Raw genomic sequence first — 23,203 nt, 5'->3', positions numbered from 1 at the left:
CCTTTTTTGTTGCCAAGCCCAGATCTAATTGGTCAGTCTTTTAGTGAAACCGCAAAGCAGCAGGAACAATTCCTCCCTCCAGACTCTTCCCCAAGCATCCCTTGTCACGGTGATTGTTTAAGCACAGGGCCACAAGGCCAAATCATTGCATTTGAATTTCACTCTAACCAGTATTGTATCTGTATTCCAAACAGTGTCAAGGCTCTAAATTGCAATCAAAGTATCAACCTCTAAGTATTTTTGAGGAGAAAATGTACGTGAAGGTTAAGAGAATCTAGGCTGGGCGTGGTGGATCACACCTATAATCCCAATACTTCGGAAGGCCAAGGCAGCTGGATCACTTGAGCTCAGGAGTTTGAGACCAGCCTGGGAAACATGGCGAAACCCTGTCTCTACAAAAAAAATACAAAGATTAGCTGGGCATGGTGGTGGGTGCCTATAGTCCTAGCTACTCTGGAGGCTGAGGTGGGAGGATCACCTGAGCCTGGAAGGTCAAGGCTACAGTGAGCCAGGATCACGCCATTGCACTCTAGCCAGGGTGACAGAGTAAAACCCTATCGAAAAAAAAAAAAATGTTAGGAGCAATTCTAGCGGCAAGTAGAACAAACGGAATTAATGCCAGTTGAACATATCATACCCATCATAGTCAGCTGATTTGAAACAGCCGCTGAGCACTGGATCCAGGAGTCCCTGGGCCTTTGCACTCACTGTTCCAAACACCGCCAAGGATGCTCTTTCCCCAGGCAGCCCACGGCGCACTTGCTGAGCCCATCCGGATCTTCTCACAGAAGGTGCTTCTCAGTGAGGCCTTTCTTGACCATCCTATTGAAAACTGCAGCTTTCTGGTTCAGACCAGCCTGCCCAAGTCCACCATCGGTAATTCCCAATCCTGTTTTAAGGCTGTTTTCTTTTTTCCCGGCAGCACTTACAGGACAGGGTCTATAGTTTTAGCTGTCTATCTGTAATTGTCTATCTGTCTACCCTAGTAGAATGTAACTTGTGTATGTTGTGTTCACTGCTGTATTCCCCAGCTCTTAGGAGCATGCCTACTACAGAGGGGTCCTTAATCAACAATCTTTAAATGAAGAAATCTATGAATGCAAGTAGAATTCTTTGTGGTGAGGAAGAGCACTTGAACCCTGATTTTTTTATTTATTTCATGGAAAAAATACATAAAGATTACTATATGGTAAATACTATTCTAAATGATTGACAAATACATCTCATTTAATCCTCACAACAATCATATGGGGTAGGACTATTATTGTTCCCATTTTGTGGATAAGGAAACATAGGCGCAGTCATGAATCACAGTGAGTATGTGGCTTGTTCTGTGTCTACTCTCAAACACTACTATGCCGGGCACAGTGGCTCACGCCTGTAATCCCAGGCGGATCACCAGAGATCAGGAGTTCGAGACCAGCCTGACCAACATGGAGAAACCCCATCTCTATTAAAAATACAACATTAGCCAGGCATGGTGGCACATACCTCTAATCCCAGCTACTAGGGAGACTGAGCAGGAGAATCGCTTGAACCTAGGAGGCGGAGGTTGCGGTGAGCCAAGATTGTACCACTGCACTCCAGCCTGGGCAACAAGAGTGAAACTCTGTCTCAAAAAAAGAAAAAAAGGCCGGGCGCGGTGGCTCAAGCCTGTAATCCCAGCACTTTGGGAGGCCGAGGCGGGTGGATCACAAGGTCAAGAGATCAAGACCATCCTGGTCAACATGGTGAAACCCCGTCTCTACTAAAAATACAAAAAATTAGCTGGGCATGGTGGCGTGTGCCTGTAATCCCAGCTACTCAGGAGGCTGAGGCAGGAGAATTGCCTGAACCCAGGAGGCGGAGGTTGCGGTGAGCCGAGATCGCAGCATTGCACTCCAGCCTGGGTAACAAGAGTGAAACTCCGCCTCAAAAAAAAAAAAAAAAAAAAAAGAAAAAAAAAAATAAGAGTATTTGTCATTGTAATTAAGGTAAGGATCTCAAGATAAAATCATCCTGGATTAGAGCGGGCCTTAAGTCTAATGGTGATTGTCCTTATCAGAGACAGAAAAGGACAGAGAGACACCGTAGGGGAAAGGCCATGTGAAGAGAAACAGAGATGGAATGATGCAACTACGAGCCCAGGAACACTGAGAATTCCTGGCAGCTAGGCATGGTGGCTAAGGCTTGTAATCCCAACACTTCGGGAGGCTGGGGCAGGTGGATTGCTTGAGCCCAGGAGAGCAGCCTGGGAAAACTGGCAAAACCCCATCTCTACAAAAAATACAAATATTAGCTGGGTGTGGTGGCATGCACCTGTGGTGGTCGTAGCTACTCAGGAGGCTGAGGTGAGAGGATCATCTGAGCTTGGGAGGCAAGGCTGCAGTGAGCTGTGATTGCCCCACTACACTCCAGCCCGGGGGACAAAGTGAGACCCAGTCTCAAAAGAAAAAAAGAAAAAGAAAAGATTGCTGGCAGCCACCAAAGCTAGGAGAGAGGCAGGTTCTGCCTCAGAGCCTCCAGCAGGAGCCCTACCTTTGTGTTGTTTTAAGCTTATAGTAATATTTTACAGCAGCTCAGGAAATGAGTAGAGGACTACTAGGTATTTTCATTGCTACTGCCCTTAGTTCTACCACTATATTTTATTTCTGCTGTTTGTTCTTCATTCTCTGAACTAATCCTGTTAGACTTTATTCTCTTGGTATTTGACCATTTCTACCTAGCTGAACATGCTCATTAACTTCTTTTAAAAAAAAAAAAAAAAGATGGAGTTCTGGTTTGTCACCCAGGCTGGAGTGCAGTGGCACAATCTCATTTCACTGAAATCTCCACCTCCCAGGTTCAAGCAATGCTCATGCCTCAGCCTCCCAAGTAGCTGGGATTACAGGCATGCACTACCATGCCTGGCTAAGTTTTGTATTTTTAATAAAGATGGGGATTTGCCATGTTGGCCAGTGTAGTCTCAAACACCTGGCTTCAAGTAATACATCTGCCTCAGCCTTTTAAAATGCTGGGATTACAGGCATGAGTCACTGTGTCTGGCCAGGAAACTGAAACTTTGAGAAGTTAGTGAACATTGACTGGGGAGGGTGGCTGACATCTGTAATCCCAGCACTTTGGAAGGCTGAGCAGAAGGATGGCTTGAGCCCAGGAGTGTGAGAACAGCTTGGGCAACATGGCAAGACCCCATTCCTACCACACACACACACACACACACACACACACACACACACACACAAGCTGGGTGTAGTGGTACTTGCCTATAGTTCCAGCTACTTAGGAGGTTGAGGCAGGAGGACTGCTTGAGCCCAAGGCTGCAGTGAGCTATGATCACACTACTGTACTCCAGGCTGTGGGACAGAGCAAGACCCTGTCTCTTAAAAAAAAGTCATAAAAAGGTAAAGTTTCAGTTTCCTTGTCTGCAGAATGAGTGTGAGTACATATGCCTGGGGTTAATTGTGAGGATTAAATGAGTCCCTACATATGCATGCTTTAGAACAGTACTCAGCACATAACAAATGCTCTATACATGTCATTACCATTATTACTAGGTACTGCTCACACTTTCAAAGGGGTGGCTCAGCTGGTATCTTCTTCAAAATTAATGGTACATTTTCTTCCATCAGGGTTACTGATGAAATGTTACATCACTCTTGGATCTTGGGTGATGGTGTGAGAAAGTCTTTGCATGGGTCCTGGGATTAATTCTGAACTAGGTTTTCAGCAAATCCCCTTATGATCTCTCCCAACAAATGGAAAACCTTAGTGGTGTTAAAATTAGTCACGGTTTACCTCAATGGGTTGGGGATGAGCACAGGGGTCCCAGGCCATTACTTGGTCCTCTGTTGAAGCCAATTTACTGTTCTTTGTTCCATGGCTGCAGCCTAACTTTAGGCATTCTTTTACATGTGTGGGCCATTGGTCATATGGGGACAGAGCAAAAAACTGTAGGAGGCTTATTAAAAAACCCATTGGCATGTTTGGAAAAACAGAAGTCCACATCGTGTTGATGTGTGGTTAGCAGCATCATGCTTGACTACATATGAAACTGACTTTAGGCCTTGCCATCACTTCCTTTTTAAAGAAATACACAGGAATTATGTAGAATAGTACATACGGAGCTTCCACGTAGTTAATAAGTTTAATGGAATGAGTTTAGAACTTTATATCTCTTTAACAGGTTGTGAGCTGACCTAAGAGTATTTTTTATCCATAATTTGCAATGCACTGAGGACCAGCTAAGCAAAACAAAATCAAAAGGCTTGTCAAAGCCAAGAAAGATTGCAGCTTTCATTCCTTCTGTTTGCAAAGCTCCTTCGTGTCACCGAAGGCTAAGTCTCTAGCTACCCTCTTTATCAAGCCATGCTGCCTGTGCATCTGCTGTGGACTCAGTGTTTGTGTCCTCCCATAATCCATCACTGAAGGTGATGGTTTTAGGAGGTGGGGCCTCTGGGAGGTGATGAGATCACGAGGGCAGAGCCCTCATGAATGGGATTAGTGCTCTTATAAAAGAGACCCAAGTAGCTCATAACTGTAACCCCAGCACTATGGGAGGCCAAGGTGTGTGAACTACCTGAGGTCAAGAGTTTGAGACCAGCCTAGCGAACATGGTGAAACCCCATCTTTACCAAAAATACAAAAAATTAACTGGGCATGATGGTGGATGCCTGTAATCTCAGCTACTGAGGAGGCTGAGGCAGGAGAATCACTTGAACCCAGAAGGCAGAGGTTTTAGACCACTGCACTCTAGCCTGGGCAATGCGAGTGAAACTGTCTCAAAAAAAGGAGTGAGAGAGAGAGAGAGAGCGGGAGATCTGAGAGCTTTCTTGCCCCTTCTACCCTGTGAGGGTGGCAAAAAGACAGCTGACTGTTCATTAGAAAATAGACCCTTGGCCATGGTGGCGCGTGCCTGTAATCCCAGCTACTCAGGAGGCTGAGGCAGGAGAATTGCCTGAATCCAGGATGCGGAGGTTGTGGTGAGCCGAGATCATGCCATTGCACTCTAGTCTGGGTAACAAGAGCGAAACTCCGTCTCAAAAAAAGAAAGAAAGAAAGAAAATAGGCCCTTGGCAAGGTGGAATCTGCCAGTACCTTAATCTTGAACTTTCAGCCTCCAGAACTATAGGACATAAATTCTGGTGGTTTCTAAGCCACCCAGCTTATGGTATTTTGTTATAACAGCCCAAATGGACTAAGACAATGTTCTTTTTATGACTTTAAAAAAGAAATTAAAGGATTTAAAAACACATAATTTAAGCTTAGAGATCTGTGATTTCCAGAATTATTTGAGACTTAAGAAGTCTGAGCATTTGATATGATTTGGCTGTGTCCCCACCCATATTCAACTTGAATTGTATCTCCCAGAATTCCCACGTGTTGTGGGAGGACCGGGGCGGGGGGGGGGGGGAGGTGTGGGAATTGAATCATGGGGGTGGGTCTTTCCCATGCTATTCTCGTCATAGTGAACAAGTCTCACGAGATTTGATGGGTTTATGAGGGGTTTCCGCTTTTGCTTCCTCCTCATTCTCTCTTGCTGCCACCATATAATAAGCACCTTTCACCCTCTGCCATGATTACGAGACTTCCCCATGATTACAAGGCCTCCCCAGCCATGTGAAACTGTCAGATTAAACCTCCCTTTCTTCCCAGCCTCGGGTATGTCTTTATCAGCAGCGTAAACGTGGACTAATACATCATTCATTCATATATTATCCAAAGGGCCTCTGTTGTGATAGAGTCACTCTGTTGTGACTTCACACAGTTCCATTCACCATATCATATATGGTCTCTTGACATGAGAATATAGTTTTATGTGTATATCATTTTTTAAAAATCAGTAAGCAATTTAATGTTTTCCCCTGGTTAAGTGTTTTTCATGTTGGCAAATCAGGGACTTGATAATTAGTGGAGTACTGGATATTGAGCTAAGTCAGTTAATTGGGCTTCCGCTCTTTAGATGGGTTTGGTGAAGCTCTGCTTATGGTTAATTAAAGCTTCAGGTTGCCAGGAGTTGGATGACTAAGAGGTAGCTGTTTTGGATCAAGGGTAAAATTTTAATTAGATGATGAGCATTCTCAAAGGGCATGTAGCAGTTTTCTGAATTGCATAACCTAATGGTTTGAAATTTAGAAAGAAGTGATGTCATATCTCCATCTTTTAAAAGAACACACATCTGCCTCTAATTATTTTGTGTATTATTTTTAATAACAGCAATAGGCCAATGCTAAGTGATATGGTGGTGAGGAAAGAAATAGGCCCTAGGGATGTGTGAAACAGCTTTGCCAGACAGTTTCAGCTCTACGTAGTTGTGTTTTCTTGATGAAATTCCTGGAAAAGTCTTCTTTTTATGTTTTCAAAGTCTCCTCTTCCTCCTTGTTCTCAGTTCATTTCTTGTTTCAACCTTCCAAGGGGTTTACTTATTATTATTATTTTTTTTTAAAGACAGGGTTTCACCATGTTGGTCAGGCTGGTCTTGAACTCCCAACCTCAGGTGATCCACCCACCTTGACCTCCAAAGGGCTTGGATTACAGGCATGAGCCACCACACCCGGCCGGGGTTTACTTACAGTGAGAGTTCAAATATAGTCTTTCCCAGATAAAAACTTGTGAATCTCTCTCTTCTTGATTGATTTTTAATGAAATATATGCTGAAAGAAGTAGCAGACTCGGCCAGGCCTGGTGGCTTATGCTTGTAATCCCAGCACTTTGGGAGGCTAAGGCGGGCAGATCACTTGAGGCCAGGAGTGTGAGACCAGCTTAGCCAACATGGCGAAACCCTGTCTCTACTAAAAATACGAAAAAAAATATTAGCCAGCCATGGTGGCAGGTGCCTGTAATCCCAGCTACTTGGAAGGCTGAGGCAGGAGAATCACTTGAACCCAGGAGGCAGAGGTCACAGTGAGCAGAGATCATGCCATTGCACTCCAGCCTGGGTGACAAGAGCAAAACTCCCATCTCAAAAAAAAAAAAAAAGCAAAAAAAAAAAAAAAAAAAAAGCAGTAAACTCACTGAGAACATCAAACAGTTTATAGAGGGTAAGAATTATATCTATTAATATTATGAAGTATCTGCTTGCAGAGTGGCTTTCTGACTTGTTGCCGGCCTGTGCCTGATCCACACTTAAATTTTTTGACATTTAAAATGCTTCTTAATAAATCTTAGTCAGTTATTTTTTTTCTTTTGCATTGGGAAACAGCATTCTGCCTTACTTTCCATAGAAAGGGTGCGAGCAGGCCTACTTGCACCCACCTGCCTCACAGTGCCTGGGGCTTAATAGATGCTGGGTGATGCATAAATATAATGGATGAATTAATTTAATAAATCCTCTTTTTATTTATTTTTTACTTTTATCATATTTTTGTAGAAACATATTTTGTAGTCTTGCTCTGTTGCCCAGGCTGGAGTGCAGTGGCACCATCATAGTTCACTGAAGCCTCAAATTCTTGGTCTCAAGTGATCCTCCTACCTTAGCCTAGGGAATAGCTGGGACTACAGGCAGACACCACCGTGGCCAGCTAAATTTTTTTTTTTTTTGAGGTGGAGTCTCACTTTGTCGCCCAGGCTGGGGTACAGTGGCATGATCTTTGCTCACTGCAACCTCTGCCTCCTGACTTCAAGCGATTCTCCTGCCTCAGCCTCCCAAGTAGCTGGGATTATAGACACCCCCACCATGCGCAGCTACTTTTTGTATTTTTAGTAAAGATGGGGTTTCTCCATTTTGACCAGGCTGATCTTGAACTCCTGGCCTCAAGTGATCTGCCTCCCAAAGTGCTGGGATTACAGGTATTAGTCACCATGCCCGGCCAGCCAGCTAATTTTTAAAATTGTTTTAGAAAAGGGGGTCTCCCTATGTGGCCCATAACCATACAATATGTGACCTTTTGTGTCTAGCTTCTTTCGCTTAGCATAATGTTTTAGGGATTCATCTTTGTTGTAGAACTCCATCTCTTGCTATAACTGAATAATATTCCATTGTATGTATATACCACAATGTGTTTATCCATTCATCTGCTGATGGACATTTGAGCTGTTTCCATCCTTTGGTTATTGTGAATAGTGCTGCTGTGAACATGGGATGTACACATATTTATTTGAGCACCTGTTTTCAATTGTTTTGGGTATCTATCCAGAAGTAGAATTGCTTGGTCACATGGTAATTCTATGTTTAGCTTTTTGAAGAACTGTAGAGCTGTTTCCCACAGCAGCTGACCCATTTGACATTCCACCAGCAATGTAGGGTTCTCATTTCTCCATATCCCCCTACATACTTGTTTTCTTCCTTTTTATTAAAAAAAATATTGTAGCTATTCTAGTAGGTGCAAAATAGCACCTCATTGTGGTTTTTCCTTTTTTTCTTTATTATTGTTATTATTATTTTTTGTTTTTGAGATGGGGTTTCACCATGTTAGTCAGGATGGTCTCGATCTCCTGACCTCATGATCCACCCACCTCAGCCTCCCAAAGTGCTAGGATTACAAGTGTGAGCCACCACACCTGGCCTATTACTGTTATTATTTTTTAATAGAGATGGGGGTCTCACCATGTTGCCCAGGCTAATCTCTAACTCCTGGGCTCAAATGATCCTCCCACCTCAGCCTCTCAAATTCCTGGGATTACAAGTATGAGCCACTATGCCTAGACTCATTTGGATTTTTGGTGGGTTTTTTTTGTTTTTTTTTCTTTTGAGATATAGTCTTGCTCTGTTGTCCAGGCTGGAGTGCAGTGGCACAATGTCAGCTCACTGCAACCTCCACCTCCTGAGTTCAAGCAATTCTCCTGCCTCAGCCTACCAAGTGGGATTATAGGCATGCGCCACCACACCCGGCTAATTTTTGTATTTTTAGTAGAGACAGGGTTTTGCCATGCTGGCCAGGCTGGTCTTGAACTTCTGACCTCAGGTGATCCACCTACCTCACCTCCCAAAGTGTTGGGATTACAGGCGTGAGCCATCGCACCCGGCCTCGTTGTGTTTTTGATTTGCATTTTCCTAATGACTAATGTTGAGCATCTTTCCATGTGTTTGTTGTACATTTATATATTATTTTTGGAGAAATATCTATTTAAGACCTTCGTGCGCCTTTGGTTGGGTTGTTTGTCTTTTTGTTGTTGAATCACAGGAGTTTAAAAAATATATCCTGGGCCAGGCGCGGTGGCTCAAGCCTGTAATCCCAGTACTTTGGGAGGCCGAGATGGGTGGATCACGAGGTCAAGAAATCGAGACCATCCTGGTCAACATGGTGAAACCCCGTCTCTACTAAAAACACAAAAAATTAGCTGGGCATGGTGGTGCATGCCTGTAATCCCAGCTACTCAGGAGGCTGAGGCAGGAGAATTGCCTGAACCCAGGAGGCGGAGGTTGCGGTGAGCCGAGATGGCGCCATTGCACTCCAGCCTGGGTAACAAGAGCGAAACTCTGTCTCAAAAAAAAAAAAAAAAAAAAAAAAAAAAATATATATATATATATATATATATATATACACTAGAACCTTATCAGATATATTATTTGCAAACATTTTCTCCCGTTCTATAGGTTGTCCTTTCACTTTCTTGATAATGTCCTTTGAAGTACAAAAGGTCTTAATTTTGGCTATGTGCTGTGGTTCATGTCTGTAATCTCAGCACTTTGGGAGGCCGGAGCAGGAAGATGGCTTGAGGACTGGACGTCAAAGCTGCAGTGAGCTATGAAGCTATGATCTGGCCACTGCACTCCAGCCTGGGTGACAGAGTGGGACTTTGTCTCTAAAGACCAAAAAATAAAAAAATAAAAATAGTTTTCAATTTAATGAAGTTCCAATTTATCTATTTTTTCCCTTTGGTTGCTAGTAGTGTCCTGAAGCATTTTAAAATGACAGGATCCTAACACTTGTGAAGGCTGTGTCACAGGCACATCCTCAACCTTGGAAAAATAAACTTTCTAAGTTAACTGAGACCTGTCTTTTTCTGGGTTCACATACTTTAGAAGAAAACTAGACTCTTTCAGGAAGGTAACTTGTACCTTAAAGTCAAAGCTGTGAAAGTATGGACGTAACAGCTCTTTTGAATAATTAGAAGGATACAAGGGCCAGAAGGAACCTCATACATCATTTAGAAGAGGTTCTGGAGGAATTTTACTTTAATACAAATTAAACACCAGTGGAAGAATCATATCAGACTAATATAGATTAGAAAGGACGGCATTTTGGGATTATTATTTTTATGATCACATCAGAAGGGCTTGAGAAAAAGTTTGTGGAAAATAAATACATTTCAACATTTTTCTCTGATAATTCATTTTGACAACTACTGTGTTCATTTTGGTAACTACTATATCACTTTATAAATGCTGAAACTATTCCAAATGTAATGACTGTGCTTTTCACAGTCTGTATGCCTTTAATTTATTCAATGCCACACAATCAACCAAATAGCTCTTCACTTTATTTTTACTTCAGTGCATTATTTAGAAATTATTTAAGGAGAAAAAAACCCTACAGTTTATTTTCTGGTTCTTGGTTATTATCAAAGGGTATTGGAAGGTTAAGCTGGTATAGTAGCTTTAAAAATGGAGTTTAGTTAAGTTTGGGGGACAGAGAGAAGCCATGGCTGTCCTGCCTTCTTCCAAATATACTGAACTTCTGATTTGTTTGATCAAATTAAATGCTCATGGTCTGGCATGATTACAGGTGCAAGCCTATAATCCCAGCTACTAGGGAGGCTGAAGCAGGAGGATGGCCTGAGAGTTTGAGACTGCAGTGCACAATGACTGTCCCTGTGAATTTCCAGCTTGAGTGATAAAATGAGACCCCCATCTCTACACACACACACACACACACACACACACACACACACACACGAAGAACATAGGCACCTCAAATGTGAGCCATTTTGCTGACTTAGGCATAAAATAAGTCCATTTCTCTGGGTTCTAAAGATGTACCAATCTTGTAGTGAGCTGAGATCACCCCACTGCACTCCAGCCTGGGCAACACAGCAAGACTTTGTCTCAAAAAAAAAAAAAAAAAAAAAAAATGTAGGCTGGGCGTGGTGGCTCACGCCTGTAATCCAAGCACTTTGGAGGACAAGGTGGGTGGATCACCTTAGGTCGGGAGTTCAAGACCAGCCTGACCAACATGGTGAAACCCTGTCTTTAAAAATAATAATAACGGGCCGGGCGCGGTGGCTCAAGCCTGTAATCCCAGCACTTTGGGAGGCCGAGGCGGGTGGATCACGAGGTCGAAAGATCGAGACCATCCTGGTCAACATGGTGAAACCCCGTCTCTACTAAAAATACAATAAAACTAGCTGGGCATGGTGGCGCGTGCCTGTAATCCCGGATACTTAGGAGGCTGAGGCAGGAGAATTGCCTGAACCCAGGAGGCGGAGGTTGTGGTGAGCCGAGATCGCGCCATTGCACTCCAGCCTGGGTAACAAGAGCGAAACTCCGTCTCAAAAAAAAAAAATAATAATAATAATAATAATAATAACGAATAAATAATAAAAAATAAAGAAAAAAAAAGTAGTCTGGATTTGTTGGCACACTTCTGTAATCCCAGCACTTTGTGAGGCCAAAGCAGGCAGATCACTTGAAGCCAGGAATTCGAGACCAGCCTGGCCAACATGGTGAAACCCTGTCTCTACTAAAGATACAAAAATTCACCAAGCATGGTGGTGCATTCCTTTAATCCCAGCTACTTGGAAGGCTGAGACAGGAGAATCACTTGAACTGGGAAGGTGGAAGATGCAGTGACCTGAGATCGTGCCACTGCACTCCAGCCTAGGCCACAGAGTGAGACTGTCTCAATAAAAATAAAAATAAAAGTAAAAATAAAAAATAAAGATGTACCAATCAAACAAGCATTTGCTCTGTAGAGGAGGTGAATGCTTCTGATCAGATAGTGTGTTCAATAAAATAAGCATGTCATCAAACTAACTTCCTTGGCCTTTGTTCTTTGGTTGAAAAACTCCTGTGGACCTTACGAAAACTACATGTATTTTAACCCCGGAAGACAAAAGATAGCTAATGCAACGTAAACGTCTGTGGCTTTAAAAATAAATATTATTATGTGTGCAGTGTACAAACCCTTTCCTGAAATTGGTCTTCTGTGGGCCGTGATTTAAACTTCTCAACTTGGACGCTTTCCCTACTGGGGGCTGTAAAGATGAGAACTCGGCCCTTACTCTTTCTTATTCCCGTCTTCCCTCTTCGGAATGAAACACAATATCTTAAGCAAACAGAGGCCAAAGAGGCTGATCATTGGCTCCCATTGTCCCCTGATACTGCAGCCCCGCCCCTTTGGCTTGTGCTGACAAGCTGTTTATATTTTAGTAAGGGCCACCCTTTAACTCGGCAGCTTGATGACTATAATGGGCCCAATTGTCTGCGGGCTGCAGGGAGCTGAGTCCCCAGATCGGAGGAGCCTGGCACTGGTCTTTGATGCACAGGAGTGGCCGTTATGGATCGCAGGTAAGGACGCTTCTGAATGTGTGATTATTCATTTTCTGGGCCAGCTGGGTAATCCGGGGCTGGGAGAAAGAAGTTGTGATTGAGTTGCTAGTTTTTCCTGGTTTAAATTTTTTGCCGGCTGAAGATGAAAGGAAAAGACAGGTTCACTGGGATTTGGGATTTGCTGACAAAGCTCACCGCGAGCTCCGTCAACCCCGGCAGGAAGGGAGCAAGGAAGCAAAAAAAAAAAAATCGCGGGAGAGACACAGCCGGATTTGACACCAAAGCAACATGAATGCGGCAAAGCTTAAGGCCAGTTCCAGTGATGTTGTGAGACTCAATGCTGTTTTATTTCCTAACTTAGCTAATCACAGTCAGGAGCTTAGCTGTGTCTCTCCGGGGTTTCCGTAAGCCAGCTGCTAGCCCATGCAACTCAGTCGACCCCATTTGAAAGGACCTAATATCTGCTAGTATTTTCAAAGGGCAAACCGTAGTAGTCTTGCATGTTATAAATAGGTCTATTCAGAAATGTGGGAACGGTTTCGAGCTGGCAGGAGGCTGTAAAGTTTTACGGTCCCATAAAAGTGCTCAAAGGGTACTGTGGCCCTCTGCAGTGAGGCTGTGGAATGAAGGAATAGCCCCAGGCGAATAGAGCTGTTTGTCTTTGACTACCCAAGTGAGAAGTCAGCAGAGCCTGGGACACCATGTGAGTAGGGGGTGAAGCCTGACGTGGGCTCAGCCAGCCACACCTCGGGGTGCTTGCTGGTTTCCGGGGTGTGAATGGGGGAGGGTGCAAAACCAACAAAGACTGGAGCCTGCTTTATCTTCTTGGCTGGCCCATTTGGTGCTGAGTGAGGCACCTGTCACAGCTCAGGGGGTGCGCAGCGGGCAAGGGAGGGGTTGTGTCGTCGTTATGACCTGCAAAGTGGGGAGGGGGCTGCAACGTTTAGAGTCCCAGGAATGGCTAAGAAAATCCTGCCTCCTGCTGAACGGTAGAAGTACCTAGGGCAGCTTGGATCAGATAAGTTTCAGGTGAGCCTAGTGTTGCTATCAGTGAACTCGAGGTCTGTGTTTGATATCAACGGGAGCCTGATAAAATGAAAAGATGAGGTTTAATTTTTAGATAAAGCTAAAGGTGAACTGGGGGACTTTAATACTTCTAGTGCTTTGAACGTCTCCCTGCCTCTCCAGATTCCTACGACTTGTATCAATTATCCAGGTACACCTTGTTTAAAGCCATCATGCTGTTTGTGGCTCCGGGAGGTATTAAGTCAGAATGCAAAGGTTATTATTCAAACGAATTTGACCCCAAGCAACACAAATGCTTGAGCCTATTGTATGAAAACAGACAGTCTCTGGCTGGGCGGGTGGCTCATGCCTGTAATCCTAGCACTTTGGGAGGCCAAGGTGGGTGGATCACCTGAGGTCAGGAGTTCAAGACCAGCCTAGCCATCGTAGTGAAACTTCCATCTTAAAAAAAAAAGAAAGAAAGAAAGAAAGAAAACAGTCTGTAAGTGAAGCCAAGACCTCCTGGAATGGTCCTAGAGTCCTAAAGAGGGATGAGTCACCCCACGGGGAGGTCTGGACAAGGAATGGAACTTCTGACAGTGCCAGAGAACTTTTGACTCTTCCAGGTAGGGTGGAGGCTCCAAAGGGAAAGGACTGGCATGCATCGTTAACCCTCCAGGCCCACTGCAGGCCTCACGAATCCCGTTTGGTTAGGTTAGTGCATTCTCACCTTCCCACCTAACTGGGTGTCCCACAGTTTAATTCAATTCTGACACTAACTGCAGTGAGTGCAGACCCCTGAGGTTTAAGGGCTCAGTCCTACCAGGCTGCCCGACTTCAGCGGCCAGTTGCAAGCTGAAGGTTGTCACCTGTGCTTCTGACCAGCTGGCTATCCACAGGAAGTTCCCACGATCTCTCCTCAGGTAGATTACAAGCTGTGTAACTTTTTCTAACGTTGTGCTGTAAGTCAGAGACTGACTTCTTGAGGTCACTCTTTTGTTAGAATGGCTCACAGAACTCAGGGAAGCATTTAATTACATTGACCAGTTTATTATAAAAGGTATTACAAAGAATACAGATGAATGAATACATACAGCCAGGTGAAGACATGACTAGGGAGGGGTCTCAGAGCTTCTGTGCCCTCTCCAGGTGCCACTCTTCCAGCATCTCCATGTGTTAAGCTATCCGGAAGCCCTCCAGACCCGCTCCTTTGGGTTTTTATGGAGGCCTCATTACAAAGGCATGATTGATCAAATCATTGGCCATCGGTGATTGAGTCAACCTCCAGCCCCCCTTTGCTCCCTGGAAACAGGGTCAGGGGTGTGCATGGGTGGAGTAGGGAGAATGGTGCTGAAAGTTCCAACTCTCTAATCACATGCTTGGTTCCCCTGGCAACCAGCTCCCCTCTAGAGGCAATCCTGGAGCCCTCAATCATCAATCATCTCATTAGCATATAAAAAGGCTAATTACTTTGTACATTCCAAGAGTTTTCTTTCTTTCTTTTTAAAATTTGAGACAGGTTCTTGCTCTGTCACCCAGGCTGGAGTGCATTGGCAGGATCAGGGCTCGAAGCAGCCTCAACCCTCTGGGCTCAACCAATCCTTCCACCTCAGCCTACCAAAGTGCTGGGATTACAGTTGCATGCCCCCACGCCCAGCCAGTTCCAAGAGTTTTAAGAACTATGTGCCAGGAAGCAGAGACAAGGCCACATATATATTTCTTATTATAAACCACGATATCACACCGTCCTCATGATTCAGACTTCAGGTCACTTACTAACTGTGTAACTTTGTGCAAGTTCCCTAACCTCTCTGTGCCCAGTTTCCTTATCTGTAAAATTTGCTAAATAACAGGAAGGGCCAGCTGCACTGATGGGCCTATGCCATGCAGTGTGGTGGCTAATGGGGTGCGGATGGCACACTGAGGCAGAAACCAAAGAACACAGGGTTAAAAACACAGGCGTTGCTGAGTGTGGTGGCTCTCGCCTATAATCCCAGCACTTTGGAAGGCTGAGGCAAGCGGATCACCTGAGGTCGGGAGTTCGAGACCAGCCTGACCAACATGGAGAAACCCCCATCTCTACTAAAAACACAAAAGTAGCCAGGCCTGGTGGCACATACCTGCAATCCCAGCTACATGCGAGGCTGAGGCAGAAGAATTGCTTGAACCCAGGAGGCAGAGGCTGCAGTGAGCCGAGATCATGCCATTGCACTCCAGCCGGGGCATCAAGAGTGAAACTCTGTCTCAAAACAACAACAACAAAAACAAAACTGGATTTGAGCCTCACTTTTACTGTTTTATTTGTATGTTATTGGGCAAGTTACGGAATCTTCAGCCAAATAATGGGGATGACAATCTATTTCACTGGATGATTGTGAGGTTTAAATGTGGTAACATCTCGAAGTTCCTTATGCGGCACTCAGCACACGGCAAATACGCAACAAATATTAATTATTTTATCATGATTACTACCAGCGCCCAACGACAGTCCTAAATGCCCTCTAAGTTTACCAAATGTCTCTCTGATTTACTGGTGACATTGGAGAAAGGAAATGCTAAGAGAATGCAGTGCAGTGGAAAGAATGGCAGGCTGGACATCAGCGTTCTGGTCTTTATCCGGGACTGGCCAGCAGGTGGCTCTGGAAAAGGGAGTCCCTCGAGGTCACGGTTTTCTATCTGTACTGAGGCGTGATACTCAACGTCCATTCTAGCTTCTAATCTATGACTTTAGATCTGATGGAAATCTCACTGTGAGGAAGTCATGAACCATATGTTAAACATGATTTTAAATCACCCTTGAGCTCCTTGCTGAACATGCTTATCCATGTTGAAGGCTCATCCAGGAATAATAGATAGGTCTTGTGTATGGTTTGAAAAGTTCACTTCTGACCGGGTGCGGTGAGGCACATCTGTAATGCCAGCACTTTGGGAGGCCAAGGTGGGAGGATCGCTTGAGGCCAAAAGTTCAAGACCAGCCTGAGCAACATAGTGAGACACTGTCTCTAAAATATAAAAATAAAAAGTTAGCCTGGCATGGTGGTACACACCTGTGTTCTCAGCTACTCAGGAGGCTGAGGCGGTAGGATCACTTGAGCCTGGGAAGTAGAGGCTGCAGTGAGCTATGATTGTGCCAGTACACTCCAGCCTGGACCTTGTCTCAAAAGAAAAGTACATTTTCGGGGCTGGGCACGGTGGCTCACGCCTATAATCCCAGCACTTTGGGAGGCCAAGGCAGGTAGATCACGAGGTCAAGAGATCGAGACCATGGTGGTCAACAAGGTGAAACCCCGTCTCTACTAAAAATTCAAAAATTAGCTGGGCATGGTGGCACACACCTGTAATCCTAGCTACTCGGGAGGCTGACACAGGAGAATTGCTTGAACCCAGGAGGCAGAGGTTGTGGTGAGCTGAGATCAAGCCATTGCACTCCAGCCTTGGTAACAAGAGCGAAACTCCTTCTCAAAAAAAAAAAGAAAAGTACATTTTCACAGGAGGTAATGATACATTCAAGTTGGGTACTTAGAAGTGTACTTCTTGTGTAAAGTAACCAATTTGAATGTGTTCTTTTTTTTTTTTTTTTTTTTTTTTGAGATGGATCTCCATTCTTGTTGCCCAGACTGGAGTGCAGTGGCACGATCTCGACTCACTGCAACCTCCGCCTCCCAGATTCAAGCGATTCCCCTGCCTCAGACTCCCGAGTAGCTGGGACTACGGGTGTGTGCCACCATGCCTGGCTAATTTTGTATTTTTAATAGAAACAGGTTTTCTCCATATTGGTCAGGCATGTCTCAAACTCCCAACCTCAGGTGATCCACCCACCTTGGCTTTCCAAAGTGCTGGGATTATAGGCATGAGCCGACGCATCTGGCCATTGAATGCATTCTTTATCCAAAATTATAATAAATAATTTTATTATGTAATAAATAATACATAAATCTAAAACTTGTTTATCTAAAAATTGTGTTTATCTAAAATTTTCATAGTAAATTGTGTGAAAAATATAATATCCTATAGGTGTCAAGACCAGAACATAGATCAAACAGAGCTGAACTCGAGTCCCAGATCTACTGGTTGACTCAGTGACCTTGGGCAAGTCACTTACCCTCTCCAGTTCTTGTTTTCCCCACCTGAAAATGGGAACGATGCTGTCTGCCTTATCAGGCTATGATGAGAATGGAAAGCTCGAACATGTAGCCTGCCCTCCATCGTGCTTGGCATGGGGTCGTTCCTTTTCCCTTTCAAATGGAACACTGCCTCCATCCTGATGGAAGTTTCTAGATGATGCTCCAGAGGATTCCAAGCAGAGAACATTTAAAATTTCCATACATTTGGGAAGTGTGAGCCTGCAAGGCAAGGTCTGCAGCTGGGAGCACTTCTGGAGCAGTGGGTGGGGACTGAGAAGCATATCCACACACAGGAAGAAATGTGTTCTTTTAGAAGCTCCAGCATCAATTCCTTCTTCCTAGGATTTAAGACTGGAGTTATTTCTTCACCAGGCCCATTTTGTAAAAAACTCTGGGAAAACTGATGTCCAGCAGCTGAAGATCTAACACAATGGAATCAGGAAAAATGGTTGACAGGCCCCTGAAGGCATTGAAGGAGCAGGGAGCCTGGTGACTTTGGTGCACCCAGAGCCTCCCTAACTAGAGTAATGGAACACTGATGTGGTTTATGTTCATAATCCCTTGCATTTTGATTATTTTTCTACTTACATTTTCTTTTTTTTTGGAGATGGAGTTTTGCTCCAGGCTGGAGTGCAATGGCGCGATCTTGGCTCACTGCAACCTCCTCCTCCTGGGTTCAGGCAATTCTCCTGCCTCAGCCTCCTGAGTAGCTGGGATTACAGGCATGCGCCACCATGCCCAGCTAATGTTTTGTATTTTTTTTAGTAGAGACGGGGTTTTACCATGTTGACCAGGCTGGTCTCTATCTCTTGACCTTGTGATCCACCCGCCTCGGCCTCCCAAAGTGCTGGGATTACAGGCTTGAGCCACCGCGACCCGCCCTCTCTACTTACATTTTCAAACAAGGGACACTCACACCACTTGGCACACTTATTAGCATGCTGTTTTATCACTTTGATATGTTAAAGGGATCCACCCCCCTAAAAGACGGAAGGTGAATCAGAAAACTCAACTGGAATTGCACTTCCTAGAGTGGCCCTGGGAGTTACTTAGTTTCACCTCAAGGGCACCTGCTGGGAACAAGGTCCCTTATCACACTTCCAGTTCTGCTCAGCTTTTCAAGGGAGCATTTCCTGATAGGCAGGTCTTTAACTACCAGGTGTATTTGCCCGCTGTCCACCTGTGCCTTCAAGTACCATACTTAACAAGTGGGAACTGAGGGAACATATTTTGCAACTGTTATGCAAATAGAACTTCAGTGAAATTCCTCAAACTACGGACTCTAGAAACCATGGGAGACAAAGGGTCAGTCTCTGACCTCACAAATGTTACCAACTTGAAAAATGAGATCTATTTCTTAAGGAGTGTGTGAGAGGTAGACATTTAAATCTGTAGCACCCTCAAAGACTCACTCTAAACCTGGGCTGGTACTTCTCAATGTGTGTTCTTTGATATGATAAGCAGCTAAGTAAATCCCACCAGAGACCTTCCAAGGATGGGGTTCTTACTGGGTCATTTTCCTCCATATGACTTCTCTCACACTTCGCAGGAGACTAAAACAGAGTTTAAGCCGAACTTTGAAGCTGTAACCTGACCTCAGAACCATGTACCATAAAAAGCATTTGTGCTTTTCAAGATACTTTCAAATCCATATAGTTTTCTAAGATATTCCTAGTTGCCACATCGGGTGATTTAATTTTTTTTTTTTTTTTTTTTTTTTTTTTTTTTTTTTTTTTTTGAGATGGAGTCTCACTCTGTCACCAAGGCTGGAGTGTAGTGACACACTCTCGGCTCAGTGCAACCTCCACCTCCCAGGTTCAAGCAATGTTACTGCCTCAGCCTCCCAAGTAGCTAGGATTACAGATGCCCACCACCTGCCTAGCTAATTTTTGTATTTTTAATCGAGATGGGGTTTTGCCACATTGACCAAGCTGATCTCAAACTCCTGACCTCAGGTGATCCACCTGCCTCAACCTCCCAAAGTAGTGGGATTTCAGGCATGAGCCACCGTACCCAGCCTGAATGACTTAATTTTAAATATAGGGATTTCAAGCAAAATGTTGCTGAGGAGTCTCTTTCTGCAGCAAAAGTCCTGTGAAATCTGCAAGGCCATCTTTTTCCATGAGTCCCCAGTTGCTTCAACTGGGCAATAATTGCATTTCCAGGAATGTCCAATGGAGCCAAATCCTTTTACTAGATCACTGACATGCAGGTTCTTCCACTGGGGACCGAAAGGAAAGAACTCGAGCTCTCAAAATATGATTCTTGATTTTTGCTCTTCATTGGATGATTCTATTTTCTTGAGAGCATTTTTAACAAAACAGCAGCAAGCAGTGATTTCTTAGAAATGTGGCCCCTTTAAATACTCCTCAGTGAGGCTAGCTCTTGGGTTTTCTGGATACTCTCTGTGTTCTGAGCACACTGGAGGCATAGTATATATATTAATTAATGCTGGTTCATTACAAAAAGAAAATGAAAAGACCCCTATAAGGCAGCAGTGACCCCAGAAGTCCCGGAAGTTATGTTGGAACTGTGACAAGGAAAAAATAGTGACAAGACCTGAAAAAAGCAGCTCTCTTTCCATACTCAACACATGTAGTAAACGCAGGGGCACCATTGTCTGAGCTGTCACTGGAGGGCTGGGAGGAGACAGGGGATGGGGCAACGGCAGCCTGCCCACCCCTGCCCATCTGTCCACGGGCATTCAGGAAACACAGGCTTCCAATATGAGGCTGCCTTTTTTTTCTCACAAGCCGTGCTCACCAGGAATCCACAGCGACCATCTGCACACAGACCTGGTGGTGCCCCAAGCTTCCAGGTGTGGTTTTGGAGGCAGGGCCCTTGGGGAAGGGAGAGCTGCTGCCAGTGAGGTGACCTAAGGTCAGCTCTAGACAGGGCTGGGTGGAAGAAGGGTGTAGTGACTGCTGATCCCTATTCTTTCCAGGAATTGGGGTTACTGGGTCAGAGGAACATCTCAATACCTTCCAGGCTTTCAAGGCTGATTGTAAACCTGCTCCTTAAGAAGAGAAACCACTTCCAACTTGTATCCACACCCCACTGAGACATTTAGGAGCGAGGTGGGGCGACATGGGAGCAAATCCTGATTCATTTGTTCTTTGTTTTTGTTTGCCTGCTTTTTTTTTTTTTTTTTGAGACAGGGTTGTACACTGTTGCCCAGGCTGGAGTGCAGTGATACAGTCATGGCTCACTGCAGCCTCCATCTCCCAGACAGGCAATTCTCCCACCTTAGCCTCCCACTGGGACTACAGGCATGCACCACCATGCCTGGCTAATTTTTTTATTTTTATTTTTGTTTTTGTAGAAATGGGAGTTCACCACATTGCCTGGGCTGATCTCAAATGGACTCCTGGGCCCAAATAATCTGCCCATCTTGACCTCCCAGAGTGCTGGGATTACAGGCATGAGCCTGCATACCGAGCCTACAAATTCTTATATAACCATTTGAAACACTTCTTGGATTTGTTCTCTTCTCTCTTGTGCTTGCAACTCAAACTTTAATACTTGGCAAGGTTCATCAAAATTAAATATACTTTTCTAAATCTGTGAGAAGACTGTCTCCCAAGATGGTTTGTTATTGCACATTTTCTCCCCCAATAGATGGAAATTTCCCTTACCTATTCTCTTTCCCTTTGTCTTTCAAAAACTCAAAGTCAGTTTGGGGGAAGTGCCTGCTTCTACCTTCTGGCAGTAGGCTACACTTCCTAGCCTGTCAGAATGGTCTCTCTGTGGGCTTCAACCCTTTAAGAGAAATAAAGCTGTCCTTTAGCAAAGTCATCAAGCTAAGTGGCTGTCACCAGATGATTAGATTAAAATGTGGTACATATACACCATGGAATATGTATTTTATCAGCCATAAAAAGGATGAAATCATGCCTTTTGCCGCAACATGGATGAAGTTGGAGGCCATTAAGTGAAATGAGTCAGAAACAGAAAGCCAAAAACTGCACGTTCTCAGTTACAAGTGCGAACAAGGTACACAGTGGGTATATGTGGACACAGAGAGTGGAATAATAGACACTGGAGGCTCCAAAAGGTGGGAAGATGGAAGGGGATAAAGGATGAAATACTGCCTATTGGTGTAATGTACATTACTCAGGTGACGAGTACACTAAAAGCCCAGGCTTCATCATTATGCAGTATTTCCATGTAAGAAAAGTGCACTTGGCCGGGCACGGTGGCTCACGCCTATAATCCCAGCACTTTGGGAGGCCGAGGCGGGTGGATCACAAGGTCAAGAGATCAAGACCATCCTGGTCAACATGGTGAAACCCCATCTCTACTAAAAATACAAAAAAAAAAAAAAAAAAAAAAAAAAAAATTAGCTGGGCATGGTGGCGTGTGCCTGTAATCCCAGCTACTCAGGAGGCTGAGGCAGGAGAATTGCCTGAACCCAGGAGGCGGAGGTTGTGGTGAGCCGAGATGGCGCCATTGCACTCCAGCCTGGGTAACAAGAGCGAAACTCTGTCTCAAAAAAAGAAAAGAAAAAGAAACCTGCACTTGTCTTGGTATATGCTTATGGTCCCAGCTACTCAGAAGGCTGAGGAGAGAGAATTGCTGGAACCTGGGAATTCGAGGCAGTGAACTGTGATCGCACCACTGCACTCCAGCCTGGGCAACCAATCGAGACCTAAGGAAAAAATAAAAAATAAATAAATAAATAAAAATAAAAGAGGTGGATGCAGACTGGTGATTTAGGAAAGCCTTTTCCGCTCCTTTCTCTTGCCAAGTCTTGTTTATTGCTGTGGTGGGTGTTTTTGTTTGAAGTCCTGTCTTCTTTTTTCCCTTCTCTTTTTTCTTTTAATCAAAGCAGTCTGTTCTGGTACTGCCAGTGAAATAACTCTTTCCAGTTCTTTGCATGGTGGTTGTGCACGTAGCCTACAGGCCTGGGCTTGCCTCCATCATTTAGTCTATTAATACAAAGGGAAATTTAGGTTTTGCTCAGTTCATCTCCTACCAGAGCATGTACTTTCACAGCCACTGCCTGGGAAGCTCTGTGTGCATGAGATATCAGCTGTCTTCCAGGCTACCAACCTAACTGTAAGTGGAGAGATTTTTTTTTTTTTTTTTTTTGAGACGGAGTTTCACTCTTGTAACCCAGGCTGGAGTGCAATGGCGCAATCTCGGCTCACCACAAGCTCCGCCTCCTGGGTTCAGGCAATTCTCCTGCCTCAGCCTCCTGAGTTGCTGGGATTACAGACACGCGCCACCATGCCCAGCTAATTTATTGTATTTTTAGTAGAGACGGGGTTTCACCATGTTGACCAGGATGGTCTCGATCTCTTGACCTCGTGATCCACCCGCCTCGGCCTCCCAAAGTGCTGGGATTACAGGCTTGTAAGTGGAGAGATTAACTTGTAAATGGAGAGTCATGAAGGAATGACTGTGTGCCAGGAGCTGTTCTAAGTGCTTTATGTGGATGAGCCAGCCAGCCCACTATTACTGTTCTTTTCCGTTTTCAGATGAAGAAATTGAGGCTCAGATTGTTAAGAAAGTTGTCCCAAGCCACACAGCTGGTCAGGGGCAGGCCAGGATTCAGGTTCCAGAGTCTGCATTTTTAACCATTATGTGACACCTCCAGGGTACATTACATTCTTTTGTATGAATGTGCAACAATATGTCCTCATGCCCCTATTTCTGTTCATTTAAC

General features: G+C 44.5%; 1 protein-coding gene across 3 annotated transcripts in view; it reads left to right on the top strand.

Annotated features, from left to right (window-relative positions):
* TRIM2 (tripartite motif containing 2) overlaps positions 1-23,203 on the top strand; it is a 195,299-nt gene that overhangs the window by 41,749 nt on the left and 130,347 nt on the right. For 2 of the 3 annotated variants that reach the window (XM_074396812.1, XM_003927966.4), the window contains exon 1: positions 12,279-12,424. The exons of the other annotated variant lie outside the window; for it this stretch is intronic. In XM_074396812.1, the coding sequence (XP_074252913.1) occupies positions 12,395-12,424 (30 nt within the window). In that variant the 5' untranslated portion in view covers positions 12,279-12,394. Of the gene's footprint in view, positions 1-12,278; positions 12,425-23,203 lie in introns of those variants that run through there. 3 annotated transcript variants of the gene reach the window in all.

The sequence above is a fragment of the Saimiri boliviensis genome, chromosome 3, assembly GCF_048565385.1.
Source record: "Saimiri boliviensis isolate mSaiBol1 chromosome 3, mSaiBol1.pri, whole genome shotgun sequence".
NCBI classification, from domain to species: Eukaryota; Metazoa; Chordata; class Mammalia; order Primates; family Cebidae; genus Saimiri; species Saimiri boliviensis.
The sequence above is the reverse complement of the archived record's forward strand: the minus strand, read 5'-3'. Positions and strand labels throughout refer to the sequence as shown.